General features: G+C 52.4%; 1 protein-coding gene across 1 annotated transcript in view; it reads left to right on the top strand.

Moving 5' to 3' along the window:
• Positions 1-18,650, top strand: part of CACNG4 (calcium voltage-gated channel auxiliary subunit gamma 4) — a 55,352-nt gene extending 36,702 nt beyond the window's left edge. Inside the window, exons 2-4 of the mRNA XM_074319803.1 lie at positions 7,114-7,197; positions 12,737-12,877; positions 15,713-18,650. Of these exons, the coding sequence (XP_074175904.1) occupies positions 7,114-7,197; positions 12,737-12,877; positions 15,713-16,251 (764 nt within the window). The 3' untranslated portion in view covers positions 16,252-18,650. The remainder of the gene's footprint in view (positions 1-7,113; positions 7,198-12,736; positions 12,878-15,712) is intronic.
• Positions 18,651-24,678: the final 6,028 nt, after the last annotated feature.

Here is a 24,678-nt window from a genome sequence, read left to right as displayed (position 1 = left end):
CTAGTTTTCCCACCAAGGAAGAGTGTTGGGCACCCACACTTCCCCATCATGCTCCAGCCAATCAGAACTCGTTGGAGCTCTAGAGCACACTGTGTCCTTCCGCCTCCAGAGTGGGGGAGGTCAGGGCATATAGTCTGAAGCCGGGCAGCCTGGGTTCGAATCCTGCCTAGAGCACCTGGTAGCAAATGTTAGTAATCCTATCTAGTTCATAGGGTTAGTATGAAGATGAAGTGAGTTAATAAGTGCCAAGTGCTTTGAAATAGTGCCTGGCATGTAATAGATGCTCAGTAAATCCTTGCTGTTATTCTCTTTGTGCGGATAACACTCTTTCCCCCACATCCTCACCCATCAGCCTGGCCAAAACCCTGCCACCCCTCACTTCTCCACCTCCTCCACGAAGTCCTGGGTCCTCTCTGGAAACATACAGCCCTCCTACTAGGCTGTTCCTGCCCTTCCCAGCGTTAGGGTTAGGGTAGGAGTGGGTTAGGGTAGACCAGGCTCACACATAAACAATTCTGGGAAAACACTGGAAGAGAAGCCATCCTAGCAGGTGATTAACACCAGGATGGGGAGCTCTTCCCACATGCCCCACTCTGGGACAAGGACTTGGGCCATTTGGCCCTTGGACCCCGGCAGTGGCCAGCATCTGATGACTCAATTCACAGTAGGAGACGGCCACTTCAAATTATTATAAAGTTCAAGTTGATAGTTATTTAGAAAAATAAATGTTGTTTGATTATTTTCCAACACATAAAATGATTCAGATGAAGCTGGTGGAATGTTTGGCCCCCATGTGGTTCTCACGCTCACCTCCTCCTCCGGTCTGGGCAGCCTCCCTCAGCAGCTCGGCCTCGTCTGGCCCTTCCCACTCCTTGCATTGACCCTGAAGGGCGGGGATGACAGAGATGTTCTGAAGGCACGTGTCTAAGCAACCTCTGCAGGGGCATCTGTCCCCACGTGTGGGCCCCACACCTGAGCCCCTGACTTTAGCTTTGAGCTCAGCCACAAGTTAAAGACAGGAGTTCATGATCTAAAACGCCTCAGACCCGTTCCTCTGCCGGCCAGCCCGTATTCCCACCTGAAATGATACTGCGAGTCATTCGGTTTATCTTCTTGTGTTGTCAGGTCCCGCCAGAACGGGAGCTTAGTACGATGCCTTACTCAGATCTGTAGCTCCAGCGCCTGGAACATACTTGGCACAGCAGTGTGTGCTCAGTACGGATACTGTTGAGGAATTGATGGTGCAGAAAAGCCCCACTCAGCACCGTCTTCTACAGGGCCCTTTTCCCGTGTATTCATGTTCTTCCTGTCCTTGAGCTGAAAGGGGCCTTGCCACGCCAGGCCTCCTTCCCCCTGCCTCCAGCAGCCCCGCCCATCCAGAGCTGCCTTTTCCAAGGCCTGGAGACGCTTTTGCCTCCCGCTTCGCTGCCAGGAAACTGTTCACTTGACCCCAGTGCTCTGGGTTGCTGTCTGGTTTCACTTCCTGGTCTATCTCGGAGGGGAAGAAGACCAGTGGCCTACACTGCATTAGAACCCCTTCCTGCATTCAGAAAGGATTCTTGGTGTGGGGACAGCAGTTTCCAGGCTCTCGGCCTCACGTGGGAAGGTGCTGGCTCGGGTAGTAGATGGCCATCAGCTGTAATCAGGTGGCCATCCCCTGTGGCTGGGAGGCCATCAGCTGTTACCGGTTAGCCATTAGCCAGTGCTGTGGCTATGCTAGGCGGGGTTGGTTTGTTGGCAGAGAAGTGGATGGCAGGTTGCAGATTGTGTGGCTCCTGCTTCCTGTGTCTCCAACCCAGCCGCCAACGAGAATATAGTGGTATGACTCCCCATCTATGGCTCCGTGGGTGTTCCTTTTTGGCCTCACCGTGTCCTGTGTTCTTGTGTGGGGAGCAGGAGCTGAGACCCCGCATGACACTTGGCATGGCAGCGTCAGTGTGGGGCTGGAAGAGCACTTGATGAGACATCAAGAAGCTGGATTCCAGGGGCCGCCTCTCTGCCACAGGCACACCAGGCGTCCCCTGAGCCTCTTCTTTAAAATGGGGCAATGAAGGCTTTACGGTGGAAGGGAGAAGGCCTACTCATGCAGAGCTGGGCCTCTGCAGTGGGGCTTGTGAAAGCAGGTCTTCTGCCATGTCTAAGTCTGTCTCCTCCATCTGTAAAGGAGCATTACGACGAAGATGAAATGGACGGATGCATCGAACATGCTCAGTAGCTTTCGTCTTAGCCTGAGCCAGGGCTTGCTCAGAGGTGCTGTATCTTGGGTGTCCATCCTAGGGAGAGGGCCTGGGGGAGGGCTGGGGAGAGTGAAACCAAGACAGAGGGAGAGCCAGTGCAGGGGCTTCCTTGAGGTGACTATCCCTGGCTCCATCCTGCTGGGACCCGCCTCCCCCGGAAGCAGGTAGAATGGACCTACGGGTGGAAAACAGAACATTTATCCACCAGTTCCCATTCTCTTGCCCAGAGGTTACCCTGAGGGCAGTGGGGGTGGGGTCCTAATCCCTGGAGCTTCCAGTTCCCCAATGTGCACATACAATGCAGTTCCCCTGGGCAACCTGCCTGGTGCTGTGGCAAAGAGCAAGAAACAATTGGTGCCACTGAATTGGGGCATTAGCAGGTGACACGTGCACGGAGCTGGTTGCTGCATCAACAAATGGCTGGAGTCACAGGTGGCAGAGAAGTAGGAGGTGGGGCAAAGGGTGTCCTAACACTCCCAACGGCTGTCCGTTGCTGCTGCTAGTAAGTAGTATGGGGAACGTCAGGTGAACTGGTGCTTATGAAAATGCTTCGCAAGCAGTAAGGGTTACATGGACGATCACCATTATCATTAAGTCGCCTTCTCACATTCTTTCCTCCAGGGTCCCCTTAATTACGACAGACCTCTGAGGTGGCCCATTATGGAGGCTTGTGTCAGATGTTAGCACCCATGAAAGAACTCATAGGGTGACCAGCTCATCCCGGTTTGTCTAGGGCTGTCCTGGTTTTAGCGTTTAAGTCCTATGTCCCCGTAGGCCGAGTCCTGGGGGTTGGTCATCCTAGCTGTACATAACGGCATGACCCCAGGGCATGACCTTCACCCACAAGAGGCTAAAATGCCGCCCACACATCTTCCAGCACCACAATTCACACCCTCTCACCTGCTTCCATGTCCAAGTGGATCTATGGTCATTTCAGGTGCACCACCCCATTTTCACTTAGAATCAAAGATTCTGTTTCTTGTCTTTTAATAAGCCTTATTGGTTCACTTTCAGACATCATAGAACACTCAGAAAATACAGGGAAGAAATGTAAAGAATAAAATTTTAATTCTCTCATAACCCTAGCACCCAGAAATAAAACACTGTACACATTTTAGGCTATTTCTTTCCAGATGTTTCCTATGCCTATAGGAATACCTTTAACAAAAGTGGTTCATGGTGTGTGTCGATGAATGGCTATGTTAACACATGCACACGCTCCTATACCTTTTATCTACAGAATAGTCCTAGAATCTTAGGACACAAGGGGCTCCCTCTGACCCAATTCCCAAGTTGTATAGATGCGAGAGTTGGGAACTAAGCTAGAGAAGGGTCTTCTAACCATCAGCCCTACGTCCTATACCCAGAGTAGGAACTGAAGACGTTTGACATTCATTTAGTAGGGGAAATTCTCAAATAACTGTGGGCTCTAGGAGCAGGGAGCAATCGCTTTCACTCTCCATGTGCCAGAGATGCCTTGTGCTCTTCTCCTCCACAGCCCCTGCCTCTTCAGACTGGGGATGAGAGAGAGGTTGATGGGAATAGGGTCAGTCTTCCAGCCTGTTAATAAGGTCTGTCCAGGGAAGGCGCCTGGCCCCAACTCTTGGCAGCTTGTAAGCCACCTCTGTCCTTACCTGCAAATCCTGGGCAGCTGGAAAAGTACCTGTGCATCTATCCTATTAGACACATCTCTCTTTTATGATTTGAAGGGTTGACACATGGTCGAAGGAATGTTTTATTCCCGGGGATAATAAATACCACCAGTGGATGAAGTTTTGTGGAGGCAGGTGTCCTCTCAGGAACTTAAAGCTGTTTGAAAATGGAATGCTTTGGGAGGTGGTGAGGTCCCCATTGCTGGCAGTCCCCAAATAGGTACTGGCTGGAAGATTCGGGCCCCTGGTGGGGGGAACCTGCACCAGACGACTGACAAAGTTGCTTTGGAAGACTACGCCTGAGAGATTGCGTGAGTTCCCTTGTACAACAGTCAGCAAGAATGTACTTTTGCAGATGCCCAGTAAACATGGCTTCTCAGACATCGTCCATGAGCTGACAGGGGAGCAGGAAGGCCTAGCATGCTTGTGACTGGGGGCCCTTCCACCTTGCTGCAAGGCTGGGCCCCACGATGAGGCAGGTTGCATTTCCTCTCACACAGCAACACTCCTGTGTTAGCTTCCTAGGGCCGCCGTAACAAATGATCACAAACCGGGTGGTTTAGAACAACAGCAGTTGATTGTCTCCCAGGGCTGGAAGCCAGAAGTCTAAAATCAAGGTGGCCGCAGGGCCACGCTCTCTCTGAGACGCTGGGTGGAATCCTTCCCTGCCTCTTCCTAGCTCTTGGCAGCTGCCAGCTCTCCTGGGCAGCCCTCGGCTGGTAGACACATCATTCCACTCTCTGCCCCTGTCTTCACATGGCCTTTTCCGTGTGTGTCTGTCCACATTTCCTTCTTCTTATAAGGACTCAGTCATTGGACCCTAGGTCAATGTGTCTTCATCTTAACTTGATTACATCTTTGAGACCCTATTTCCAAATAAAGTCACATTCTCAGGTACCAGGGGTTAGGACTCCAACATATCCCTTAGGGTGGACACAATTCAACCTCTAGCAGCATCCATTCTTTCAGTCTGTGCAGAAGAGCTCGGTGCAGAAGGAGAAAGGGGGAGAAGACAGGAAAAGAAAGGAGTCAGTGAGTGGCAGAGTGACTGCCGAGTGCATGCATTCAGTGTGCTTTAGAGCATAATTCCATGGGGTCGCATCCATGTGTATACAGACAGTCCCAAGAAGGGGGGGATGTTTATGTCTATGGAACAGTTGAATTGGTAAAGTGTAACTATGGATGGCTAAGCAGCCGCTAAAAGGAAGGTGTTACATAGTGATTTCTATTTACAATTTCTGTCAAATATAAAATAACACCCTCAGTGTGGAGTGGAGGTTCGCAAAATGGAGTGGAGGAGCATTTGGAATAAACGTGTCTATATGCAAGCTAGTAATGTTTCGAAACCTGAGTTTTACTTTCAGACTGAACATATAAATATATGGTTTCCTCATTTCTGCCAAAGCATATTTTTCTTTTAACATTATCAGCGTTGGGGCAGGTTTTATCCCCCTCGTCCCTACGCTGTTTATTTCCTTCTAGGATTTCCAGCAACATTTGGATAAGTATCAACTTAATGTATTTTTATTAAAAATAAACAGGTTTTTGTTGTTGTTTTTTTAAGTTAGAGCTACAGGTATTGACCTGGAGAGATGTTTGTACATAGTGGTAAATGAAAAAAGCAGGTAACAGAATAAAGAGTATTGTATAATTCCGTTTTAAAAATAGGGATATAGCCATCCTCAAAACCAGAGTGTCAGTCCCTTATAAAAGAAAACATGCAAGTACCATAGGACCCAACAGTTACACTCCTGGGCTTTTATCCCAGAAAATGAAAAATCAGGTTCACTCAAAAACCTGTACATGAATGTTTATAACAGCGTTATTAGAAATAGCTAGAACACACAGGTGTGATATGTGGTGTTCGTGCCGGGTCAAACATGAACAATTTAGTTTACCCATCCTCGTCAGTGGAATGGCGATAACCACAGGCCTTAACTGCTAAGGATCTAGGAGACTCTTACAAGATAATACCTAGTAGGTGCTTAGGTGGTTTTTAGCCCACGATGATGGCTCGGGCAGTGGGGGGAGGGGGAGGTTCACTGGTATTGGACCCAGAAATCACCCACCCTCTGCTCTGCAGGTCCTTACTCTACTGTGGGTAGATAAGTTGGTGGAGAACCACGAGTGTTTGTGATCAAGAGGAAAGAAATCCTGATCCCAGCCTGCAAGAGCAGGGACGCTGCCCCGGGTACGAGGAGTTTGGATGGCAGGGCAGGGCCTGACACCCTGTGTGCCTGGACCCCCCAACTGTGTCCAGTTCTGTGCTGGGCATTCCCAGACTGCAGGCGAGCAGAGGCTGTGAGAGTTGGATGGAAGATTCTGGAAGGGAGGACTGGCCTCTTTACCTGCAGTTACTAAACTGCCCAAGGTGTCGTGCCACCCACCCTGTGAAGGCTACTTCTCAGCGTGGGGAAGGGAAACCAGGCAGGAGATGCCTCGGCCTTTCTGGAAGTTTCTTTTGCTCCATGTTCTCTTCCTTCCATCACGCTGAGTGAGGGGATTGGAATCGGGCTGTCAGGATTGTACGTATTCGGTGTGTCCTTTAGAAGGGATTCGCCATAACTGTGAGAGAGAGAGGGAGAGACACAGACAGACACCGTGGGAGCAGATTTCATCCTGCCTTCCCTGACCCACGGCTGCCCTGATGCTGCCTCCAGCCCCTCTTCAGACCCAGCCCCCCCCCCCACACACACACACACACACACTCAGGTCCTTCAAAGTTCCAGCCTCACTGAACTTCCTGCCACTCCCCAAATCCACCAAGCTCTGACCCTAACCCTGTCTTTCATGGTCTCCTCCTCTGCCTAGAAGACCCCCTTCACCCGGTTCCCGGTGGCAAATTCTTCGTCATTTTTTTAAGACATGGCTCTGCAGTCCCCTTGGGTAGGGGCACTGCACATCCTGCATGCCCAGGGCAGTTCTGCCTGAGGCCCCTTGTCCCTGAATAGTTACTGATGGTGTGTCCTTTCACTCTTGCAGGTGAAAAATCAGACGGGACCATAAATGCCATAGTTACCTTTGGGGCACTTTCTCACTGTCCAGTCATTCCGTGTGTGTGTGTGCCCGTCCCCCACCAGACTGGGGATGCCTGAGCCTTTCTCTTCTCTCCGTGCCCTGGACCTGCACAGAGCCTGGCACACATGCAGTAACCAGCTCTGGAATGAATGGACGGGTGAACCCATGGAACAGTTACAATGTTCTTTTCCTCTTGTTCCCTCCAGGGATCTATAAAGGGCACTGCTTCCGGATCAATCATTTCCCCGAGGACAACGATTACGACCACGACAGCTCAGAGTATCTCCTGCGTGAGTGTCAAGCGTCTCTCACTTCCTTTGGCTGTGGAGGGGAAGCAGGTGGCGGGTGGGCAGCTGGCAGAAAGACTGGCTGGAGGGGGGACCTTTCTCTGCATGCCCATGTCACTCCCTTTCGGATTCAGAATTGTTAGTTCCGAGGATGGAGTTCCGTTCAATGCTGCCGTGACGTGCTGGGCATCGCAGTGTAGTTACTTGGCTGAGAGGCACATGCTTGGGGAGAATGAGGCCTGGGGAGTGCCGATAGAGGTGTGGGTGTCCCACGCCCCAGGGGTGCTGGGCGGGCTGAGCTTTGGAGGAGCTCTTGCTGCAGGTGGGCCTGGGGCCAGGAGGTTAAAGACATGGGCTTGTCCAGGCTGAGCATCCCCGGGGGACTGTGAACCCCCAAGCACACTGCCCTGCTCGCACAGGACCTGCCCACCACTCCCCACACACCCCCAGTATTCTACTCTCAAAAAACCAGATTACATCGCACCGTAAGACAGCCTGCTAGGGTGCCAGGCAGCTTGTGGGAGAAGGCGAGGAAGGTGGCAGGAGCAGCCTCTGCTATGTGGGCCCCAAGTGTTTTCAGCACCAACTGGTGGAGCCACCAGGTCTGCCCCTGCCCTGCCTGCAGCCTGTGGCTGGGCTGGCCCCAAACAGAGCCCGGAAATCTCAGCACCTTCTGAACCCAAAGGACAAACCCAGCCCCACGCCCTCAGTGCAGCTCTCATCCCTGCGCTTGTGTATACCTGCCTGGGATGAAGGAGCCTGGAAACGGAAAAAGCAGCACCACCTCGAAGTTATCTTCCCTTTCACGCGGCGCCACTCTTAGCAGCAGCCCCAGGGGCTCTGGCCTGGCTTCATTTATGGAGAATCAATACCAGTGTCCTGCGAGGGAGCGCATGCAATTCACTCTGCACCTGCTTATGGATCATTTTTTTTCCTAAGAGAAAGGATTTTGGTTCTGAGTCATCTTGTGAAACAGAACAGCGTGTGGTTCCCGTGGAGCCCTTGGCAGTGTCAGGCTGCTCTGGTGAAGCGCAGAACCTGAAATAATTTGGTCAGATCTGCCTCCCCTCCCTCCTCTCTCACCTGCTCCTCTTCCTCCTGCCTGAACTCTCTGCTTTCTGGCAGCCAACACTGAACCGAGCAAATGATAGTCCATTGACCGCCGCAAATAGTTGTGCAGGTTGCACACTGCACAACTTGGGGGATGCCCCTCGCATAGACGATGGTTAAATGACACCTTCAAGTTGTACAGTGTGTGACCTGCACAGCCATCGAGAGTGGCCCCTGGGGCTGAGCCCAGCTGGGATGACTCAACTGGAACTCCACGCTGACTCAGAACCTGCCCTTCTCTGCCACACCCAGGGCAATCAGGTGGTTCTGAGGGTTCTGTGGGCAGATTTGCCCCACTGACCAGCCTGGGACTATGAGGAAGGAGGCGCTGGAGAAACAAACCATGACCTCTGCATTTCCCACTTGAACTTGCCTGAAGTTATGGACATTGGTGCTGGTTCTTCCTCTTCACTCGTCTTCCCCTGTCCTCCTCGTGTCCCCAGAGCTCTAGGATCTCTCTCTGGACTGGCCTCATGACATATCAGCCCAGAGGTCAGAGGATGTGGCTTCCTGAGATCCCGGCAGGAAGCAGATGGCGTGCTCGGACGGGGTGAATGAAGGACGTTAGTGCAGGACTATTGACAAAAGTGAAGGTTAAGGGAAACTTGCAAGGAACGGTGAGCACACAGGGGTGAGCTACAGAAGGAGCCCATACACCCCTGGGCTCCTGGGCCTGGCCAGCTGAGGGAGGCAGCCATGGGAACCTGGAGGAGGGCAGCCATAAGGACAGAGCTGGCTGGAAGGACCTGTGGCCTTTACGAAGAAATGCAGCCACCTGAGGTACAGTCCACAGACAGCAAGCCAGGGGAAGAACTGCCTCACCTGCACTCACCTCCTAAAACCAGAGTCAGGGGAGCCCAATCGCTCATCCATCAATGGAATCAGCCTCCTGGGTCCAGAGCAGGATGGAAAGAGGTGGAACGAGGGGGTGGGGGGCAGACCAAGCACGTGCCGCTCACTTGCCATCCAGCCTCAGACTGCTGCTTTCCGCAGATCCCACCAGTGCTGCACTAGGGAGGGTGTGATGGCTCGGAGGACCCAGCAATGATTTTCCCAAATAAAAGGATGGTGACAACACAACAGCGATTAAAGCTTATTTGAGTAAGAAATGTTCTCCTCAAATGTACACTATGGGGAAACCAGCAGGATCATTAACAAGCCGGGAAACTCCCCAGGAAGAGAAGAGGTGACAGCTTCAAGGCCTGTGATCTCTGGCCACTGGTGGAATTGGGGTGGAGGGCAGAGACGACTCTCTCTGACAAGGAGGGGTTTTTTCCCTTGTTTTCCACTCAGGGACTGCAGAAATGGGGAGAACTCACCCTAAAACTGAGCTCCAGAGTACAGGTTCTGTGAGCTTGGGGCGAAAGGGAGTAGGCGACATTCTGAGACAGGTCAAGGTCTCGGTCACCGCAGCCATCCAGCCTGTGTTTCCCAGGATGCCCGGGTTCCCAGTATTCAGTCCTCTGGTCTATGTCCAGACTGTGGATCCCCAAAATATGTAGAAGCACAGGAGAGAGAGAGCTCTGGGGACTGATGTTTGCAGGGGACAAGGGTTCATGGGAATTATTCACTCATTTAACAGAAAGTTATTGTGGGCCTACTATGTTCCAGGCACTGTTTTAGGCATGTGGGATACAGCAGTGAACAAAACAGAGCTCTGCCCTGCTGGTGCTGACATTCTAGTGGAGACTGGTGCGTTGGAGGTCATAGAGGGTTCCCAGTGGACTGCCTGTGGGAGAGCTGGTTAGAGTAGCAGCTCAGCTGTCTGGGTGTGGGACACCAGCCCCAGCAGGTCCAAGACTGTGCTCTTCATATCCTGTCTGTGACAACTCAAGAACAAAGTCCACCCTCAAGCCGTGCAATATGAAGGCTCTCAGAGAAACTGGGCTTGCACTGAGTGAGGTCACTTTCACAGGGCTCCCTGATGGCCTCCGGGCTCTGGCGACACCACTGCTGATTTGCAAATCCACAAGCGGGTGTGGGGTTTGAGGGATCACCACCCCACACCCTGCCTGCTGTTTCTCTTCCACTGGCCCCACCGGCCACAGCAGCTCCTGAGCATCTTACCCTGGGCCTGGCGTACCTTTTCCAGTTTTCGAATTTCCAGTTAGCTGGATGCTTTCTGTGTTAAGCTGCAGAGTACTGGAGTCAGGGCTGCTGAGTGTGCTTGAGGGTGAGTTAGAAGGAGGTGTGCCAGGGCTTGTTCTGGCCACAGGACACGGGCTGGACATCGGCCCCACTCGTCCCTCAGATCCGTGCAAACCCAACCTGCTCCTCTGTGCACAGCGACCCCGGCTGACATCTGCACCTCCAGAGCTCCAGAGTGAGCCCATATGACAAAGAACAGGTACTCACATGACTAAACTGGGCAGAATGGATGGCTCTGAGCCAGGCCTGACCTCAGCGAACTTAGAGGCACCGGGCACCATTCTCTCTGCCCCTCTGAACCACCCGCAGAATGAGGGCATCCAGGGGACCCAGAACCTGGCTTTTCTGGCCTGCACAACTCAGAGGCATGTTTCAGAAGCCCACAGGAAACCTCCCCCCAGAGCCTGTGGCTTCAAGAAGCCAAAGGGAGGAGGAGGAGGTCGTGCGGAGAAGGGCTTCATTTAATGCCCCAAACAAACCCGTCTCTGTGAAGCACGGCACACACTGGTGGGCTTAGAGAACAGGAGACAAATGCTGTCTTCAGAGGCTGAAAGACCACAAACCGACTCAGCTGGCTCAGGAGGTTGGCGCCTGCCAGCGCTCCCCAACTCACTGTCCCCTGCCGGGGCCACCAAGGATCCACCTAGTGAGATTTCTGCTGGGCTGAGAGACCTGCAGGCACATGAGGAATCACTGTCCCCTGCCGGGGCCACCAAGGATCCACCTAGTGAGATTTCTGCTGGGCTGAGAGACCTGCAGGCACATGAGGAAGGCTGAGATCAGAGCTCCTCTTCACATCTCCCTGCCCTTCCTCCCAGCCAGATGCTAAGGAAAGGTGACCCACATCTGCAAGCCCCTACTGAGTGCTTTAGGAACCTGATTCCATCAAATTCTCACGACAACCCTCGTGGGCAGTGTAGTCTTTTCCTAGGCCACCATAATAAATTACCACAAACTGGTGGCTTAACACAACAGGAATTTATTTACCCTCTCACAGTGTGGAAGCTAGAAATCTTCAGTCAGGTGTTGGCAGGGTGTGCTCCCTGCAAGGCCTCCAGGGGAGACTCCTTCCTGCCTCTTCTAGCTTCTGTTGTCTCCTTGATGTGCGGCTGCATCCCTCCTTTTTCTGCCTCCATCTTCTCCCCTATGTGTCTTTTCTTCCACCTGTGTCTTCTCCTCTTCTTATAAGGGCGCTTGTCATTGGATTTAGGGTGAACCCTAATCTAGGACGCATTAGCTTGAGATGCTTAGCATCATCACATCTGCAAAGACCATTTTTCCAAATAAACTCACATGCGTAGGTACGAGCAGTTAGGACTTGGACATGTCTTTTGGGGCCCACAATTCAACCCCCTACAGGTAGGTGTTACTATTCTCCTCAGCTTATAAACGAGGGGACTGAGTGGTCAGAAGTGAGCTGTCCTGGTCACCCTGCAAGTCAGTGGCAGAACAAGGGTGCAAATCTAGCTCCATTGGTCACCGTGGTCCATGCATGCCCCACTCTGTCTAGCCACCTCCTCCTCTGTGACCTCAGGAGGTCCTGAGCTTCCATGTCCTCGTCTGTCAGCTGGGGGTGATGATGATGGTGACGATGATGGTGGAGATAACGGCTGTCACTTAGGGAAGTGTGTGCTATGGCCAAGCCCTGTGCTAGGCCCTTTACGTACAAAACCAACCATAGGACATAGGTACGGTTATGAACTGCATTCCACAAATGGGGAAACTCAGTTTCAGAGAGGTAACGTGACTTGACTAAGGCTACACAGCCAGTATGTCACAGAGCAGGGCCTGCACCCAGACCCACCCCGTGCCAAAGCCTGTGTCCTCAGCCACCCATTGGAGCTACCTCTCACAGACGCCACTTCCCAGCAGTCCAGAAGCTTTGTGGAAATGGTGCCTATGAACAGGCTCAGTGGGCTGTGAGCTGTCACCCGGATGAGAGGTGGTCCACTGTTTTCATGGCTGTTATTGTGGCCTCCCTGATGCCACTGAGGGGCCCTCGTCCCTTCTGCCTGGCAGAAGTGTGACCCACACCCAGGGAGAGCCTAAGCGAGACGTGGGCAGATGTGATCCCAGCCCACTTGGCATCCGGCAGGGGAGAACCAGCAGGCTTGGACCACCTCGCCCCAGCTGCCAACCCACCACCGTCTCCATGGCCTGAGGGGAATATGCAAAGTCAGGGGGCAACACCTTGAGTGTTGGGGCTCTTGGCCAATGCCATGGCCATGCCCAGGAGGGCAGTCAGTCTCACCATCCTGTCTGCTCTGTCTCCTGCCCGGCCCAGGCATCGTCCGCGCCTCTAGCGTCTTCCCCATCCTCAGCACCATCCTGCTTCTGCTCGGCGGGCTCTGCATCGGTGCCGGGAGGTTCTACAGCCGCAAGAACAACATCGTCCTCAGTGCTGGCATCCTCTTTGTGGCTGCAGGTGAGCCGCCTGCTCTGGCCCCTGCTGCACAGAGCGCACATCCTGTGGGGAGGCAGACCATACAATCCGTGCGTAATTAACTTCCAAAATCCAGGAGTGAGCGGGCTAGCGCAGGGCGTGGGAGCAACTGCTTACCAGGTATGAGGTCTCCTTCTGCGGGGACAAAAATGTTCCGGGAGTGGATAGAGGTGGTTGCACCACGTTGTGAATGTCCTAAATGCCGCTGAATTGTGCACTTTAAATGGTTAATTTTATGTTATGTGACTTCACCTCAATAAAAAAACAGTTAAGTCCAGGTGTGCAAAGTGCCACAAAGGGGTAGCACTGTTGCCTCACAAGCCTGGAACAGGGACGCCTGGCTGAGTCGGGGTTCAGGGAGGTACCCAGAGGGACGCATGGATGCCAAGACCTGAAGGAGCTGAACAGGGACAGACAGGGTTAGGGGTACAGGGCAGGCGAGGGTGCAGAAGGAGCAGAGAAGCCCAGTGTGCCTGGGGCAGGGTGCGTGAGAGGGCTCGGGAGAGAGCAGGGCAGACCCTCCTGCCCATCCTGACAACCCGACTCTCCTGGCTGAGACAGACAGCAACACCTCAGAGCCACCCCCGCTGTGACCTAGTGAAAACCCACAGAGCTATGGTGACAAACATACCCCATTTAACGGGTCCAAAATGGCTTACCACTGTCACTCCTCTGAGCCTCAATGGAGACAATGCAAAGCATGCCATGCCATTGCAAACGTGGAAGAAATCCAGGCCAGAAGTGGTCTCACAGCTGGTCAGTCACTGGCCGGTGCATGCAGTTCAGCGAGAACCCAGTTTTCTGGCCCTGAGTCTCCGGGAGCCTGTGGAGAGGGTGCCTGCCGGGGCAGAGCTTGGCTGGTGGCATCTTCAAGGCTCTGGCCATGCCTGTGGAGTTCAGATAAAGGTGTAACAGGGTCCCTGTCAGGAGAAACAGGAGCTGCCTGACTTCTATGGCCTCGTTCCAGCAAATAAATGTGAAAAATGTTACGAAGCTCAGCGATTCTTTCCTAAGTTGTTATCATAGCTCCTTGCATTGTCCTAACAGTGCTTTTGCTTTCAAAGTGTCTTTCTTCTTACACTAGACTGGGAAGGTGGAGCAGTGTTGGGGGTTGGCCTGAGCTCCAGCCCAGCCCTGTCCCCTCGCTGCTCCAGGTCTGCACGTCCTAAAATGGTCAGGTAATAGCTAGATGTTGGTAATGAGAATTCCAGCACTGGTGGTGGTCATGCCCCCTTTGCTGAGGACAGGGAGGGCCTTGAGTGGCCCTCAACCCACGTAGGTGCCCAGAGGTCATCCTCATCCCCTCTCGTCTTCTCCTCATGGTTTCTCTTAGAAGATGACTTCAGTTTACACTGAGGGTCAAAGCAAGTACAGGACCAGCTCAAAATCCTGTGGCCACGTTGGCAGAGCCCTGGGGGCTCCAGCTCCAGTTCCTGTGCTCTTTCCTCTACACCACTTATGCTTTTGTTTCCTTCAGGGCAATAAACATGTATGTGTATTTGGGATGTGTGTGTCTGTGTGTGTGTGTGTGTGTGTCTGAGGGGGTCATATATATGTATAAGGAGTGGTGTGTATGTGTGTATTGGGAGGGAGAACATGTGTTTAGGATCAAACCTACAACTGGTTTGCTCTGGGCAGGATCTCTGATCCGCTTAGCAGGAAATATTCCAACTTATCCACACTGGGATCGGTGTAGTAGGAACAATGGGCAAAGGACATGGCAGTGCATTGACAATACAACAAAACAGGGCCTAGAGCCCACTCACTGTGTTCCACGTGTTGTTGTAAACACTGCTCACATAACCCTCACACCACCCTGTGAAGTGTGCACCACGGGGATTCTCATTTTGCACAGGAGGATACTGAGGCATAGGGAGGGGAGTCATTTGCCCAACATTTCACAGTTGGTAGAACCAGGATTCAAACCCAGTCAGCTTGGCTCTGCTCAACCTCACTTATAATAAGAGAGAACCAAATAAACACAACCACGGGTGACTATGTGTCACCTCCCAGGCTGGCAAAGATCCAGAAATTGGATCCTGAATTATGAGCTGTTGAGATATGTTGTGCCCCCATGGAGGGTGCCTGGGCAGTGCCTGTTCATAGAGGAAACCAGGTAGGGTGTTAGAAAGGGGCTCTCTGTACTATTTCGCAGCTTTTCAATAAATCTGGAAGTATCCCAAACTAGAAGCTTATTTTTAAGTTTTTAAATGCACATACCGGGTAAAGCAGCAGTTTCCCTTCAAGGAATTCCCACAGGGGTACTCGTGCACGTGTGGAATGGTGTGGACACAAGGATATCCAAGGCTGCAAGCCACCTGATTGTTCCCAGCAGAGGCCTGGTTAGATGTCCGTGTGGTGGTTGCCACATGCATTAGAAAGACAGAGACAGCTCTTCAGGTCTTGGTATGGACCACCTCTCAAATGGACTGTTGAGTGAAAAGGCCAGGCGCCAAAGAGTATTGTGCAAAGAAAGAAACAGATGTGTGTGTGTGTGTGTGTGTGTGTGAGAGAGAGAGAGAGAGAGAGAGAGAGAGAGGATATAAGAAAGATATACAAGAGAGGATAACAACAGCCGCCTTCAGGAGGGAAATTGGGTAGCTAAGAGCCTGTGTTTTGTATACCTCATCTGAACTTTGTACTTTGCTACCCATTCAAAATTAATTACTTAGAAGACAAGTTAGCGACCAGACGATAGCAATACCCATCAAAACGGGGGAGTGGCCACCAGCCTGCCCTCCACCCGCCTGTCCCCTGTCCTGCCGTGGATCTAACCGCTGCCTCTCCCCCTCTTGCCCCCTCCTGCTTCCCTTTCAGGCCTCAGTAACATCATAGGCATCATCGTCTACATCTCCAGTAACACAGGCGACCCAAGCGACAAGCGCGATGAAGATAAGAAAAACCACTACAACTACGGCTGGTCTTTTTACTTCGGAGCCCTGTCCTTCATTGTGGCCGAGACCGTGGGCGTCCTGGCCGTGAACATTTACATTGAGAAAAATAAAGAGTTGAGATTTAAGACCAAACGAGAGTTCCTTAAGGCTCCCTCCTCGTCCCCCTACGCCAGGATGCCCAGCTACAGGTACCGGCGGCGGCGCTCGCGGTCCAGCTCGAGGTCCACCGAGGCCTCGCCCTCCAGGGACGTGTCACCGGTGGGCCTGAAGATCGCCGGGGCCATCCCCATGGGCGAGCTGTCCATGTACACTCTGTCCCGGGAGCCCCTCAAGGTGACCACCGCCGCCAGTTACAGCCCCGACCAGGAGGCCAGCTTCCTGCAGGTACATGACTTCTTCCAGCAGGACCTGAAGGAAGGCTTGCACGTCAGCATGCTGAACCGGCGGACGACCCCCGTGTGAGCGCCCCTTTCTAGCCCCGACCTCTCCCCCAGAACGGCTGTTTGGATCCCACACGAGGGCACTGAACCCTTAAGACGGACCCACCATGGACTGAAGCCAAACCCAACCCTCCCAGGTCTCCAGATGTGTCATGGGCTGGCTCAGAGCGACGTGCCAGGAGACTAGAACCAGAAGCGGAAGGCTGACTTGAGCCCCCCCAAAGGCTGTGCTGATGCCCCGGGTTCCAAAATCTCCCAGGAGGCCAAGCGCTCTCCTTAGGCTGTCCAGCCTTCACCAACCTGAGTATATAAAACCGAGCCATTATTTCCTGTTGGAAACAAATCTTGCCAGAAGAATGGGTTTCCAGGGCCTCCCCGCCCTGCCTGGGAAATGGCCACCAAGGTATTTGCCAGGCAAATGGAGGCCTTAGGATACTGGTCAGCCGCTTTTCAACCTGGGGTTGCCGTGTCTGGGAGCTGCAAACGTGAGAGCCGAAGCTTGCCCCTTCCTCCCTTCTGTCTGTCTGTCTGTCTCCCTCTCTGGCAGTGGCCTGTTGTCAAAATAACAGTAATCCTGAGGAGAAAGCCCTGCAGCCACCTGGTGCTGTGGCCTTTGTGCTGCCCTGGGGCTGGCTCCCCTGGCCCTGAGGAGGAATCCGCAGAGGGGGAGGCCTTCACTGGCCTGAGCATGAGGTAAAGGCTGGAGTTTATTGCTGGGTTTCCTAGCTGCTTCTGGAAGTTTCTGCCTCACACAGAAAGAGCAGAACACACTAACTGTACTTGAGAGTCCGGAAGATTCCATGGGTCAGAGTTCAGGTGGTCATGTGGCCTCTTGCTGTGTCCCGCCTGACTGGCCTGACTAGCAACTCTGTCTCTCCTGGGGGAGGTGGAGGGCAGATACCCTGTCCCGTGGGTGTTTAGCAACAGAAGCCTGAACTTCTGGGCAAGAAAGGGAGACCCAAGGGTCAACAGTGACCAAAAATATCAGAACAAACATCCATTTCCTAGGTGGTTATTAATCATGATTTATTGCAAATAAATGCCAGGAGCGCAAGTTACATTCATTTCCTCATTTTCAAAAGTAGCAGAACACCTCCCCCAACTCCTATTGTCGTAATTTATTCTGCCACCACCTGAAAGGGCTCAGTGAGGAAGTTTGGATGAAGGGCCAGACTACGCTTTTCCTCCTCCTCATGAAAGGGACGTCTCCGCGCTTTGGAACTGAGGACGCAGGTTCCCTGTTTGACAGTTTTTTTCCAAACATTTTTCCACTTCCCGAAGCCAGGAGAGAACATGGAAGCATGTCTGGGTTCAGAAGAAAAACTTTCTGGAACATGGAGCTTACCCTCTTTTATATAAAACACGTGCTTTCTAAAGACACATCCTTTCTTACTTTTTGAGACTTGGTCATACAACCTTGAGCAGTTGTCTGTGATCCCGGTAGCTGTGTACTTAGAAATGACAAGCAAATTCTTACCTCAGCCACCTGCTCACCTAGCGGACTCGGCCCCTAGGAGTTCACATCCTGATCATGGTCATTGCCTTCCTCCTTTTGCCCCCAGAGAGGAAATCTCCCCTGTCCCATCTCTATTGGACGCCCTTGTGTGCTGGTGAGCTGAGGCGTGGCGTCCCTGGCCCCTCTGTGCTTGCTCAGAACCCTTCCCTCCCATTGAGGTTGGCTTTGTGTGGTGGTTTGTCCAAGCATGTACAACAGTGAATGATGGAGAGCCAGGGCTCATGGCCTGCCCCTGCTGTGGACCAACCCTGTCCCCATGCCCTAATCCCAGGCCACCCGCACCCCCTCTACGCCATGACACCATCTTTCCAGGCTAGAAAGAAGGGGGTGAAATCGGGGGACCCATCACCCAGCAAGGCCCAGAGACTCTTCTGTCATTTCCAGCAAGGCAGCTTTGCTGTTTCTTCCACATAACTTTCTATCATCTCTGGAAGTTTCTGTCATCTCATGGAGAAAGCTGTGTTCCAATGAATCCTACCTCTTGCCCAGTCCCAGGCAGAGAATGCAGAGCCCACACTAGTTCCTAGAAAAAGTAGAAAGAAGCGACAGAGCAGGGAGAACAACCTCAGACCCCCTGGTCTTCACAGCCTTTCTCCACACCGCCGCCCCAGGCTCTGGGAGGGACCCTCGTCTGTGGTCTGTCCCCTCCTCATGGTATCTCAGCCAGGGCATGCTTGGAGAAGGGAACGGAGCTGGCCCCCTGCCAACTATCAGTCTGAGACCTTGCGCCCACAGAGGAGAGGTGGTGGCCTGTGCCCGCCTCCTCACCACCCTCCCATCCCACCATCCTCTCCAACCAGCCCCTGTGTGTTTCGCCAATTAAGCACCTGTGAATCCTGTACCTACGACTGGTTTTGGATTAGTTCTGTCTTTTTTTTTAATTAAATAAAAACATTTTTAAAATGTTCTCTTCTTGATGTGGGGGGCGGAAGGAGGGGGGTTGAGCGCCCCTCAAATCTTCAGGCACTTAAGGTAAACAGTGTCCCTGAGTCTCGGGACTGGGATTGGGAAGGAAGGTAGATTCTGTGTGGGTCAAGGCCGGTTTCTCTGGTTTTCACCTGGGTCCCCGGCCACCTCCCCAGTACCAGCAGCTGAGTTTAGACTTCTGAGTGGTGTTGTCGAGGGGCCTTTTCACAAAAGGGTCAGAAGACGGACAGGCCACCCTGGGTGTGGTGTAGGCATCAGGGCAGCTGAACAAGCCAAGCTGCAGGGTACAGCCTGCAGGGTGGAGGCCAGACAGACAGAGCCACAGCCTCAGAGGCCCTAAGCTGCTTGGTGGGGTTCCCAAGAAGTCCACTAACCAGCTCCTTTCCCCTCCAAGTTCTGAAATGATTCAGAAATAGAGGAGCCCAAGTTCCAGATACGAGCTATATTACTGAAAAAGCTGATGGGAGAATGTGGCCCTGACAGAGCCAAATGAGACAGAGCCACCCAATCCCAGGGAGACAGGTGGCCACCAGGAGGAGTAAGGTAAGGAACAGAGGGGGACCAGACTGACCCCTCTGGTCAGGGTAATAGGAACACCCAACACAAGCGCTGGAGGCCACAATGTCACCCGCCAGGTTCAGCCTTGCAGGCGAACCAACCCTGCTGGGTGCCAACCCTGCTGTACTGAAGGCATGAGGAGGATAGTCAGTGTCCCCTAGTTCTGAGCCTCTGGCCGCCCCTCCGCAAGCTCAGTAGCAGCTCGTTGTCTTCAATCTAGTTGTGGGGGGCGCAGTTCACTGGCCCATGTGGGAATCAAACTGGCAGCCCTGTTGTTCAGAGCTCGCGCTCTAACCAACTGGGCCATCTGGCCGCCTCGAGGCACCAAACTCTTGATCCTTACGAAGGCCTTTCCAACCCTGATCGGGACATTTGCCAATGTCTGGAGACATTTTTGCTTGTTCCAACTTGCAAGGCAGGTGCTACTGGCATCTAGCGGGTAAAGAACGAGGAGGCTGCTGAAGACCCTGGAATGCACAGGACCGCAGCCCCCTCCCCCGCCACCCACAAGAATGATCTGGTCCAAGACGTCAGGCTGAGAAACCGTGCACCAGCCTGATTTTATAGTGAGGGGGACTAAGGCACAGAAGGGTGAGGTCACTTGTGCAAAATCACACAGAGGTTTTTTGGTATTCGTATCTAGGTTGTGGATATATTAAGAAAACTCATCTGTTTATTCCCAGGGTTTCCTTTCCCTGCAACAAATTCCAATTTCTGCTGCTTTCTTCTTCACTTTTGAGTCAACAGTTTTGGAAACAGAAGTTGGGCGTTGAAGGACATGGGGAAATGGCCACCTGTCCCGGGTTGGGGGTGGGGGTGCCTTTGTTCCCTGGGCTTAGGAGCAAAATTCAACCAAACAGGCAGCCGAAGAACAAGCAAGCACAGGAACCTGGCCCAGCCTGACACGGCCCCAGCTCTCTGCGGCGTCTTCCTGCGCCCACACCCCAGCAGCTGCAGTGAGGTGGGCAGAAAGATGGGGATCGAATCCTCCGGTCACCGGCAGGCAGCCCTGGGCGAGTCACCCAGCCTCTCTCCGAGCCCCAGCCCTTCCTCGGTGGAACAAGGAAGGTAAGACTTCTCTCCCAGGGTTAGTGGAGGAACTGAACTTTAACTTAAACAAGGAACATTCATAAATACCCCAGCTCAGAGACTGGCATTAGAGTGAGCTTTCCGGAGTGCCTGTTGACTAACAACACTTACGCAGTTTCCCAAAATGGATTGTTCTAGAACAACCCCTGGAGGGGTGCTCTGAGAGCCAGTCCCTAGTGTGTTGAGCCCACAGCACTCTGGTTTGGGACAACCTGTCATCCAGCTGATCCAGGTACCGTGCAGGACTCTCCCTCCCCCAATGCATTTCTGCCCTCAGGGGTCCCCAGCTGTGGAATTCTGGTGCTCAAGGCAGCCACATGGCTGCTGCTCTCTTCGCAGGTCCCGCAACCCCTAAATCCCACTGGGGCATTCCTGATTCCACACAGGTGACGCGGGCTGCAAGAGCCCAGTCCTGACCACCCTCAGGCACCCTGGGAACCGGGCTGCACAAACAGAAGTCTTGTTCTGGGTCCCTAGAGTGGAGCTAGCAAAGGGGAGAGGCCTGGGGTGGGGGTAAGAAGAGGGGAGAGAGAGGGAAGAGGATGGGAGGTGGGAGGGGAGGCCCCCCTGTAGATAACCAGCCACGTGACTTCAGCAACCTGCACTGGTTCCTAATATAGCATCCCCGACTGTCCAGCCCTAGAGATGAGGGCGGGGGAGGGACTGGCCAGGGACCTTAGAATCCAGAGGGGCAGATGGGGCAGATATACCTGATACAGATGTTTTTAAACTTGCAGCTTCCAGCAAAACTACCAGGGCAACCTCGGGAACAGAAGTCTGATATCAAAGACGGTTAGGGACCCACCTCCATCCTGACCTTCGTCCCTTGGTATGTTTCCTTAGAGATACAGTAACCCCGGTGGGATCTCCAGAATTCACAAATTAAGTTATAAATAGCCAGATCACTCTTAAAACAATATACTTATGTGTTTTTTTAAAAAACATTATACTTATTTTGTTAATTCTAAAAACTGTTACATCTTACCTAAAAATACATGAAAAATACAGCACAGTTAAAGAAGAAAGCAATGTAAGCCATCATTCTGCTACCCACGCCGTAAGCACGATTAACGTTTCAGGGTACCCAAATGTGTGTGTGGATACGGCTTAATCCCCTGTCTCTGTCCCCTGTTTTTCATCGTGAGAATCTTTCCGCCTTTCAATATTCCTCAAAAACATAATCTTTAAAGGCTGCATAAAACAGAGATATCACTATTTATCTAACTGGTGTCCTATTGCTGGATGTGGCTTATTTGTTCCCTATAAAACAGAGATATCACTATTTATCTCACTGGTGTCCTACTGCCGGATGTGGCTTATTTGCTCCCTAGATCATAAATGGCATCTGAATGAGAACAAAGTCCTGTGATACTCAGGATGCGTTTGGTTAAGATCTGACAACTGCTCACTGTGATCTTCTGGTCCAGCTTTATCCTAGAGGCTGATGGAAAGATCCCCCTCCAAACACTGTCAGGATCTTATCTATGTTCACACCTGGGTGTCTGGGCTCTGGGGATAACAGTCGCCCCTCCCTCACTCCCTGCCAGGTGGCTAGGGCTGCTTCATTGCACCAGGCCTTACACTTAGCCATCCTCAGCCACACAAAACAGAATTCCTTCCAGTCACTGACTGTATCTGTTAGTAGGGCTGTGTAACAAATTACACCAAACCTTAGTGGCAATAAACGAGCATTAAATATGGTCACAGATTCTTACCTCTACCTGATAGAAAGACAGGCTCACGACGGCTTATCTCTGCTCCAGAGAGGAGCCTCGGCTGGAAGGCTCAATAGCTAGGAGCTGGCATCCTCTGAAGGCGCCTTTGCTCACGTGTCTGGCAGGAGATGCTGGTTATTGGCGAAGTTCTCAGCCTGACTGAGTACACGTGGCTTCTCTGGGTGGCCTGAAGTTCCTCACAGCATGGTGGCTGGGTCCAAGGGCAAGTGTCCCAGAGCAAGAGAGAAAGGTGGCAGTCTCGGAAGTCACATAGTGTCACTTCCACTGTACTTGATGTATTAGAACAGTCAAAAACCTGCTCGCGTTCAAGGGGAGAGGAAATAGGTTCCACCTGTTTGATGGGGAGTGATGAGGTTCTGGAAGAAGATGTGGGAGCAGAAATAGTGCTGTCGCCACTTTGGGAAGATATCATCTGTCCCCCTGGTGTCTCCAGGACCCTCACCTGGCTCTAGGCTTCTTCTCCACCCTCCAACCCTTCCATCCTCCATCTCCCTCTGGAACTCCACACATCTTAAAATCTCCTTACTGAGGTCTCCCTCCACGTGCTGGGATCAATGAAACTATCCTCTCTTCCAAGGACACTCCTTTCCCCAGTATCCTGGTGAAGACTGTCCATATTTCTGCTGGGTACCCTGCCCAGGTTCCCAATATAATGCTCCTGGCTGCCCAGTCCCACACTCAGTCCCAAGAGGTGTGGGGCTGGAAAGGGAGAAAGGGGATCTGAGGGACCTTAGGATCCAGAGGAAGACTGGGGCAGATACACCTGATACAGATATTTTTAAACTTGCAGCTTCCTACAAAACTGCTGGTGCAACCTCAGGAACAGAAGTCTGCAATCAGAGAGGGTCATGAACTCATGTCCTTGGATTTATAATTGCAGGACAGGGGAGGGTGGGGGTGCAGATACCGCAAAACCATCACTCCTCCACCCTCCTGGGGAAAAGCCTTCTCTGAGGGCCTGGGTAGACCATCAGAGAAGACCCTTTCTCATCACTGTCATTTCCCCAACCCCGTCCTGCCCACACCTTTATGTTCATCAGAAACTTCGCATCTAGCTCAAAGCTCTCTTCTGCTCCCCAAGTCCTACCACCATCAAACTGAGCCACATCAACGTCTGTGGGGCCAGCCATTCCAACTCCCTGGCCTCACAGCTCTGCCTTCTCACCTCCCTTGACCTTCACCTCCAACCTGGATCTTGTCATCACCCCTGACTGTCCCCCCTGTAATCTTCAGGGCTATGTCCTCCTCTCTGACCACAACTTCCAATGCTCCCATTTCCTTCACCACTACAGATGTTCTCCAACCTCATCAAACCCTTCAGGGCCTTGACCTCTCAATTTCCTCCTAATATATTGACACCTCCTCGTTGCCGGGCATCCTAACCAGCCCAGACATGGCAAGTCATCATTTAAACTCACCCTCGCCGATGCCCTCAGTTCCCTTGGGCGCTTTTCTTTCTATCTTTTCCCTCCTGAAAGGGCCTCAGCCCTCTTTCAATCTCACCTTCCATCTTCTCCATCCCTGCACGTGAGCTAAGCACTGATGCCAGAGAAAACCAAGCAAGTTAAAAATCAATGCTCGTGGTAGACAGAATAACAGCCCCTAAAATGTCCAAGTCCTAATCCCTGGAACCTGTGACTGTGTCACTTGACATGGCTAACGGGACTTCGCAGGTGTGATTAAATTAAGGATGTTGAGATGGGGAGGTTTTCATGGATTATCACCTTAACCACAAGGGTCTGTAGAAGGGAAAGAAGAGGGAGGCAGGAGAGTCAGAGATGAAGATGCGATGACGGAAGCAGAGGTCAGAGTGATGCGATTAACTGCTTTGAAAATGGAAGGCTCGTGGGTCCCCTGGACTGAGGCACCAGAGAGAATTGGAGGCAGCAAGGCTGATGCAACAGAGAGTCCCAGATGAACAGTGACGGGAGGCAGATGGAGTGGAGTAAAGAGGTTGGGACCAGTTGGGTGGTGCCTTGCTTTTTCGTATAGTATCTTAAGATCAAACACTCAAGGCCATTTCTTAGCCCAATTAAGCCTGAGCTCAAATTAGATCAGCATATTGCCAAAGAGGGTTTATTGGGCCCCCTCCCAGGCATAACCTGGTCCTAGCTCTGAATGAGGCCCACCTCTGGGAGGTGTTTTCTTTCCCTAGTTATGTCTCGTCCTTCTTGGGAAAAGATTAGTCACTTGGGACAAATGGAAACAGGTTCACCTGAGTGAGGAAAATACAGACAATTACCAAATTTCTTAGTGTGGCACATCTACTTTGAAGACTGCAGATAATGTCCTAGCTCAGGAGGCTGCCTGTGGTAGGCAGGCAGAACTTGATTGCAGAGGTGATGACGGTGCCCTCCTGGGGTGTCCCTCTGCACCTGGAGGTAAATTAGCCATTAATTCAAGCTGTCCCGGGGCTCCCTGTGGCCTTAAGCTACATAGAAATGTCCTTTGGATCATCCAGTGGAGTAAATTATCTAAGCTTCTATCCCCTTCTTCTTTCCATCCATGTGTCCATCATCCATCCGTCAGTCATTCAACAAACATTTATGGAGATCCCATCCTGGGCTCAGATCTAGGGGGCTTCTCTAAGGGGACCCAAAATGAGCACATAATACGGTCTCAC

Source organism: Rhinolophus sinicus, linkage group LG15 (genome assembly GCF_036562045.2).
Source record: "Rhinolophus sinicus isolate RSC01 linkage group LG15, ASM3656204v1, whole genome shotgun sequence".
NCBI lineage: Eukaryota > Metazoa > Chordata > Mammalia > Chiroptera > Rhinolophidae > Rhinolophus > Rhinolophus sinicus.
This window is presented reverse-complemented; position numbering and strand designations above follow the sequence as displayed.